This window comes from Arachis hypogaea, chromosome 17 (genome assembly GCF_003086295.3).
Source record: "Arachis hypogaea cultivar Tifrunner chromosome 17, arahy.Tifrunner.gnm2.J5K5, whole genome shotgun sequence".
Classification (NCBI taxonomy): Eukaryota; Viridiplantae; Streptophyta; class Magnoliopsida; order Fabales; family Fabaceae; genus Arachis; species Arachis hypogaea.
In genome coordinates, this window is record NC_092052.1 from 59,830,814 (window position 1) to 59,838,310 (window position 7,497).

At 34.6% G+C, this 7,497-nt stretch overlaps 1 protein-coding gene across 1 annotated transcript; it reads right to left on the minus strand.

The window, feature by feature from the left end:
• Positions 1 to 1,081: 1,081 nt before the first annotated feature.
• Positions 1,082 to 5,723, minus strand: LOC112763332 (uncharacterized). The gene is made up of 8 exons (XM_072222888.1): positions 5,325 to 5,723; positions 3,553 to 3,623; positions 3,314 to 3,388; positions 2,875 to 3,055; positions 2,165 to 2,267; positions 2,003 to 2,075; positions 1,449 to 1,915; positions 1,082 to 1,342 (listed from the first exon to the last, which is right to left on the minus strand). The coding sequence occupies exons 1-7, from the start codon at positions 5,386 to 5,388 to the stop codon at positions 1,841 to 1,843; spliced, it is 642 nt and encodes a 213-aa protein (XP_072078989.1). The 5' UTR covers positions 5,389 to 5,723; the 3' UTR covers positions 1,082 to 1,342; positions 1,449 to 1,840.
• Between the last annotated feature and the right edge of the window lie 1,774 nt (positions 5,724 to 7,497).

Sequence of the window (7,497 nt, forward strand, 5' to 3'; positions counted from 1 at the left end):
CAGAAGTTGGATGTTGAATGTGGAAAAGCATTGTCACTAGCTTTTCATCAAAGATATATATACTACAAATTTTAACGAATTATTAATTGAGAATTGGAACCATATTGACAAATTAAACAATCAAATATTATTATAAGGACAAGAAATTAGGAGGCCTTCTAGCTAATTCAGAAACAAAGTTGACTTTGCCATCCAGATATATCACAATAGTGATTACGTGGCATGCATGTACCCTGTAGGGAACAAAACAAAGTGCGGCTAAATTTTGATTCCATTTCTCTATATCGTTTCATATTTGTAATAAGTTGACTTTTAAGAAGGAAGAAAAAAAGCCAACCCGGCATTTTGGCCAACCCTATTATCCCGGTACTGTGGTTGGTTCCATTGGGTAGTTAATTAAGGATCACAAATACAGCCAATTGATCACAAAACACCCCGTCAAATCGTGATCAAATGACAATTTTCTTCATCAATATAAACATAACTAGAAAATTGATTAATACAGATAGATTTACAGACAGATTTAGTCTTTATTACAGACAGATTTTTGGTTACCGACGGATTTTGTCCCTCTGTAAAAGCCTCGTCAAAAATTATTTACCGACGGATTTTTTTTCCGTCGGAAAATTACCGACGAATTTTTACTAGTTACCGACGAATTTTTTCTCTGTAAATTTTTCCTCCATTTCCTGAAGGCGACAAACTTGCAGACGGATTTTTCGTCTGTAATTACAGGCGGATTTTCAGATGGATTTTCCGTCTGTAATTACAGACGGATTTTCCGTCTGTAATTATAGACAAATTTTTCGACAGATTTTTCGTCTGTAATTTGAATCTTAGAAAATCATCTCACTTTGATTACAGACAGAAAATCCGTCTGTAAATCTGTCGGTAAGGTAAAATAGAAATTTTTTTATTTTTCTAATTACAAAATAAACTTGTTTTCATACAAAATAAATATAAATTTAATACAAATTTTTATCTAATTTATATTTGAATATTTATAATACTTCAAAAAATACATAAATTCATCGTATTATCAAAACATAAACGAAGTGTATTGATACATCAACTATAATCCTAAGTGTATTGTCCAACCGTACTAAATTTATCAGCTATAATTCATAACATTGTATTATACGAGAAAAATTACATTATGCAAATCTCTACAAGCCAATCAACTAGAGTAATGTGGTGTTGCTTTATATCTCTTAATGCAATTGGAAAAGGGCGAAAGTGACTCTTTCGCAACCGGTTTTGGTTGTGCAATTTCCTTCTCAGTGGTTGTGGCAATGGCAGGTTCCGAGGGAGCCGGATCACTGATGGCTGTAGCATCCGGTTTCTGCATAATCACAATAAATAATGAATCATAAATTAGAGCTTAGTATAGTTATAGCAGTGAGGTAAATTTTTCTTTGTCATAACTTGTAATGTAAGAAAGGACATACCTTTGGTGAAGAAATGTAAGGTCTTTGAGATGATATCTTTGCAAGAAGCTCCTCCCTGGGAGTCAGCGGCGCAGTTGTCTCTGCTACTACCTCCACTATTTTACAATATGCAAGATCAGGGTTCTTGGCCATGACTGCCATAAGTTCTGCCACCTACCATGAAACAGAATTTGTTACTTTTGCTCTGTCATTCATAGGACTAGTTTTACAAAATTGGAAATCAGCACAAAAGTTTACATGTTAAGCACCTGAAAGTTTGATACTTGACCCCCAAATAAAGTGTCTTCTGTTGATAGTGTTAGGTTATGAGTTTGAACTTCTTGTTAAAATATGATAATATCAGAAAGAATTTCATTAATGCTCACTTAAGAATAGCTGCAGGTAAACCAAATTTATTTGTTCCCAATGAAGTAACCAGTACTCTTCCCTCCACTTGTTCCATCATCAAGCTTCATTTGCTCAACACTCTGCATATGTTCTATATCTTAATGCACATCCTTTTCATATCAAGCACTAATGGATACCAAATCTTGTTCATAAGATAGAACCTGTACCTTGATTAGTGGACCAGCTCTCTCAGCACTCCTCACTCCAGCTCTTACTTTAAATCCATGTTTTATAAGCTCTCTGAAATGAAACTATCACTAGTCAGCATTTTAAAGAAAAGAAGTTTCTTCTTAAAGAACAAGTGAATTGAAGAGTACTAACAAATGTACCTAACAGTTCTTGAACCAACTCTACCAGTAGCACCAGCAACAAATACTAAATTATCATCCTTGGAATCTGTTTTCTCAGGAATCCCCTCAATTTTTGTTGAACCTTGTATAGAGTATAAACATTAACATTCATATTAGTGATCATCAACACAAACCATATTATATATCTAACAGTTCTATCTGAATCACCTGAAGCTTGAGCTCTTGTTGCTAACAAATTCACGCATAAAGCTTCCATCATTAGAAAATTTATTTAGGCTAGATGTTGCTGCAGAAATGAGTGCAGCTCCCTCAGCAGAATGTTGACTTTTTTGCTTCCCCCAAGATAAAGAATCTCGAACTTTAGGTGCTTTTATTTCACTATGCCGCACAGAAACATCCTTCAAGTAGTCCTGCTATTGTTTCCCTGTAATGTAATCGGTTTCCCTCCAGAAGCTTCATATGTAAGAAAATAGCATTCATTAGATGCACATAAATGCATGTAGAAGTTAAGTTTCTAGCCTTGAGTCACTACAGACATCCTTCACAGACACAAACCACTACATAGCTTACAGTTATAAAAGGATCACTTGACAAGAGTTATCACTTGACACTTCTGAAAAATATTGAAATGTATAAAATTTGGCAGTTTCAGAAACACACTGCGAATGATTAACAGTGTTGCAGTACTCGAAGACCAAATAAGAGAAGATCAAAGGTCAGCGGCTTACAGTCAATATATATATTCTTTATCTCTTTTGACTCATCAGGGGACACACTGCGGAATCTGGTAGTTGGCCCCACATCAACCTCTACTTGCTCTTGTTTATTTTCCTTAAGATTAAGTTTGTGCTCCATGCCTTCACTTGTCTTGGCATCCAAGCCGGAACCATCACCGTATGGTTTAATAAGCTGACACGTTGAAATTAACACATAATAATATAGTTAAAGAGAGATAAAGCATAGTGCATGCAATGCAATGTAGGGGAAAATAAAATAAAAAATAAAAAATCTTTTATCCTTGTCCAAGTTCTTCATATCATATCAGGCTCCCATGAATACACCTGCAACATATCATGAACACACCTGCAACATATCATATCGGCATTATACATGACTCTTTTATCCTTGTCCAAGTTCTTCATTATATTATCTCTTTCAATCTCTTACCTTCAAACCATCCTCATGTCCAGTAAATAGGGTTCTTCCATCAGGATGAAATGCTATTGAGCGCACCCCTGTAGCCTAATTTAAAGTAATATAATATATTTCAGAGAAGCAACATAACTTTAAAGCAATGACATTTATATTTATGACAGAGAGAGACAGAGAGAGGCACAAATTAAGACATAAATGGACATAATTGTTTCCTTTTGAATAGAAACTAAAGATTAAGTACATTTAAGTACCTCACGCCTGGCAGAACCAATCAATTCAAAGGTTTCTAAATCCCAGAATTTCACTGTTCTATCAGCTGAACCTGCAAATTTCAATAGCTACTTTTTCCGTAACTTGCACCAGTATACAAAAAAAGTTTGCAGAACTCTTAAAAACAAAAGGCACAAAACAAAACTGATTGATTGACATTTTGGAAAATATTAACATACATTATACAGTCCCACAACACATTACTTTGGAGGACTTCAAGAAGGGAAAAATCTACTTTCCTTGGTGCTCAAAGATTTGGATAATCTAGCATATGAGGATAATCTAGCAAATTTTGTAGGAGAGTCATATGACTCATATCAAACACCATCCATAGTAGTCAGAACAACATTGGCTCCAGCTTTCAATAGTTTTTCAATGCGTTCCTTAGTCATATCAGCCTCTTTGCAATATGAAATAAAATGACCAATTGCCAAGCCATGGAGTGAAACTTGGATATTATTTTATTTCCGAGGTAGTAACAATATTGTTTTAGAAAAAGCACAAGCAAATTTTCACAATAAAAGACATTGGCATTACACAGTTATTTACTATTTTAAGGAATTGCAAAATTATAGAATTATTAACCATAACAATAATCAAAGGAAACTGCATTACACTTATGGCAAGAGAAGCAAGCTCTGGTCAATACAAAAATTGCATTGTAACCAGAGCTTTGTCCTGAGACCTGCCAAATCATATAAGCCAACAAAACTAATCAGCATTTGCAATCTTTGCATGAAATGCATACCTCTTATACCAAACAGAAAATAAAAGCAAAAACCAAACAGACCCAAGAAGTGAAAATCAAATTCATTTGCAGTATATATACCAAAAACAAAAACACCTTCGAAAAGAAAAAAGGAAATAAATCATGTTCCTTATTAATTTGAAACTAACCTTAACGTGGCAGTGACATTATACTTGGGTAGCATCCTACCACCAAAATAACCAGGTCAGTAACCAATTCCTATTTGACAAATCCATAGAATCAATCAGTGCACTAAGCTGATATCTTTCATGAAAAGCTGTTTGGGCTTTTCCACCAAACTTGATATCATCCCGGAGTATCTGCTCCTCACTCCTCAGCCAAGTAGGTCATAGACAAAGTTAATTTTATTTTCCATTAATATTTAAGCTGAAAAGAAGGTCATAAAATAGAAGGAGAAAAAAAAAGGAACCTTTCAATATTCTATCTTAACATATCACCTAACTACTTCTACAACTTCCAAATCACAGAAGAGAGAATAATACTGCAATAAATAATCCTAATACTACAATTTCTGCATAGATAAATCTATCTGCTGCAATAAGTGATTAAGAGAAGCCATAATCTAGAAGTTCAATTCCATTCTATATCTATAAGAGTTCAACGAATTTCACTGTATTGCTAGAACACTGATTACTTAAGAATGTGCAATTCTAGGGTTCCAAAAACAATTCACCAAACAGAATAAACAAACATGCATACAATATGAGAGGAAATAGATTAAACCAGCGTTACAATGGTGAAACTGAAAAAGTTTCAGAAAGCCTCTTCAAGCTATATATATAAAATTGAAATCCAAGTGTTTCGCACATCGTATAAGAACGAAAAATACTAAGATGAATGATTGAAAGCAATGCATTTATCTACACAAAAAAAATCACAAATAGAGTAGAATCGTGGAACAAGCTCAGAACAGGTGATGGAATCCCTAAGCTGGAAATTAGAAAAATTTAAACAGAAGAAAGAGAATGGAAAGGGCAAAATTACCATCTGTTTCGAGATACCAACATGTGATAGAAACTGCAACAGGAACAAGAAGCTCAATCAGCATCAACAACAACAAGAAGATAGAAACTGCGAGGAAAAATTGATAAACCTAAAATTGGCACAGAAAAATTGAACCCTAAGCAACAGCAAGGAGGGGGCTCGTGCGTCGCAAGGGATGATAGAGAGAGATCGTGCGACGCAAGCGGTGGCGGCAGCGGCGGAAGAAGACGAAAACTCAGAGGAACAATCGAACAATGGCAGTAGAGGCGGCGGCGGAGGAGGAGGAGGGACGGAAGAGAGCGTGACGGAGAAGATCCATTGGAAAGGGTGTGACGGAGAAGATCCGGGAAGGGGTGTGACGGAGCTTCGGTGCGACTGAACCAAAGCTGAGATGCGCCACTGATGGAGGATTTGGAAGGGATGAGCGTGGAGATTTGTTGAAGTATCGCGATTGAAACGCCGAGCTTTTTTGTCACAACCTTATTTTAATATTTTCCGACGGAAATTTTAAATTACAGACGGATTTTTCCATCTGTAATTATTTAATAAAACGCAGTGTTTTGTCTATTTAATTATAGATGGATTTTCTGTCTGTAACTATTTTTTACGGAAAAAAATTAATTTTATCGACAGAATTATCGACGGATTTTATTTTCCGTCTGTAATTTATGTTAATTTATTTTTTTTGTTTTCCGACAAAAAAATCCTTCTGAAATTCTGTCTGTATTTTCGTGGGATAAAATCTGTCGAAAATATCCGTCTGTAATAACTAGTTTTCTAGTAGTGAAATCATTCTTTGGCTAACGTTCATAGTTGGAATCCTCCAAGATACACGACCACCGATTCCTTAGCTTAATCAACTGATGCATTGAACGTGGCGTTTCAATTTTATAACTTAAATACACCGTGATACATATATTTGTATGAAAGGCACTTTTAAATGAAATAATGTAAGGTTGGCCAGAATTGAGAGAGATGTCTCAAACTATGGTCATGGAGTAGTTATAGATAGAGCATTAGACGTTGATGCATAATAAACATTTAATTAAAGGGTTTAGCTAACATGTAATTTTAATTTACATGATAAATTTATTATTAATAAAAAATTTTAAATATTTTTATTTAATGAATATAAAATAAGTATATTAAAAATTTAAATATTTTATATTTTCGATAAAAATTTTTTTGTTTGGGTCTAAAATAAGCTCAATCATTTTGTGTGTATTAGATGCTAATAAAATTGTGAAAAAATAGAAAAAGAAAAGAAAAGATGAAAAAAATTTTATTGATTGTTGAATAATTGAATTATGAAGGTAAAACTAAATATATATAAAGCATTGCCTACAAAAGATAAAAGTAAAGATAAGATAAGATAAGAAGATAACATAAAGATAAAATAAGACTAAAATTGTAACTGAATTTATATTTTGTTGGGCTGAATTTGTGGGCCGTGAAACTTCTTTATTGTTGTCATGGACTAAGGTGGAAGAATGGTTTAATATGCCCCCACAAGCTGGAGGATGAAAGATGTCAAGAACACCAAGCTTATTGAGATTAAGATATGGAAGGGTTGAGAAGACAATGGCTTGGTGAAAATGTTAGCTAACTGCCCATAAGAGGAAATGGGGAGAAGTTTCATCACTCCAACTTGAGCTTTTTGTCAAACCAAGTGACAATCAACCTCTAAATGTTTGGTTCGTTCATAAAAAACCGGGTTAACAGCAATATGAAGAGCACTCTGATTATCACAATATAAAACTGGTGAGCGGATAGTAGAGATGCGTAAAAATTGTAACACATTTAGTATCCATTGAAGTTCACAAGATGTATTGGCAAGTGCACGATATTCTGCTTCACTCGATGAGCGGGCAACGATGGTTTATTTCTTGGTCTTCCAAGAGATTAAAGAACTGTCTAAGAAGAAACAATAGCTTGTTAAAGATCGCCGAGTGTCAGAACATCCGGCCCAATCAGAGTCACTGAAGTCGAGAAGCTGAATTTCTAATTCTCTTGGAAAAAAGTCCTTTGCGGGGGCTACTTTTCAGATATCGTAGCACATGCTTAGCAGCTTGAAGATGAGATTCAATAGAAGATGCCGTAAATTGACTTAATTGTTGAGTGGCATACATGATGTCTAGTCGAGTAGTGGTGAGATAGATAAGATGCCCAACCA

Bases quoted from the DNA above. Each gene is read 5' to 3' on its own strand.
- LOC112763332 (XM_072222888.1), bottom strand. From the start codon at position 5,388: ATGCTGATTGAGCTTCTTGTTCCTGTTGCAGTTTCTATCACATGTTGG. The intron at 3,389-3,552 runs GTACTTAAATGT...ACTTTAAATTAG, and splicing joins TTGGTTCTGCCAGGCGTGAG to GCTACAGGGGTGCGCTCAAT. The intron at 3,056-3,313 runs GTAAGAGATTGA...TCAACGTGTCAG, and splicing joins GACATGAGGATGGTTTGAAG to CTTATTAAACCATACGGTGA.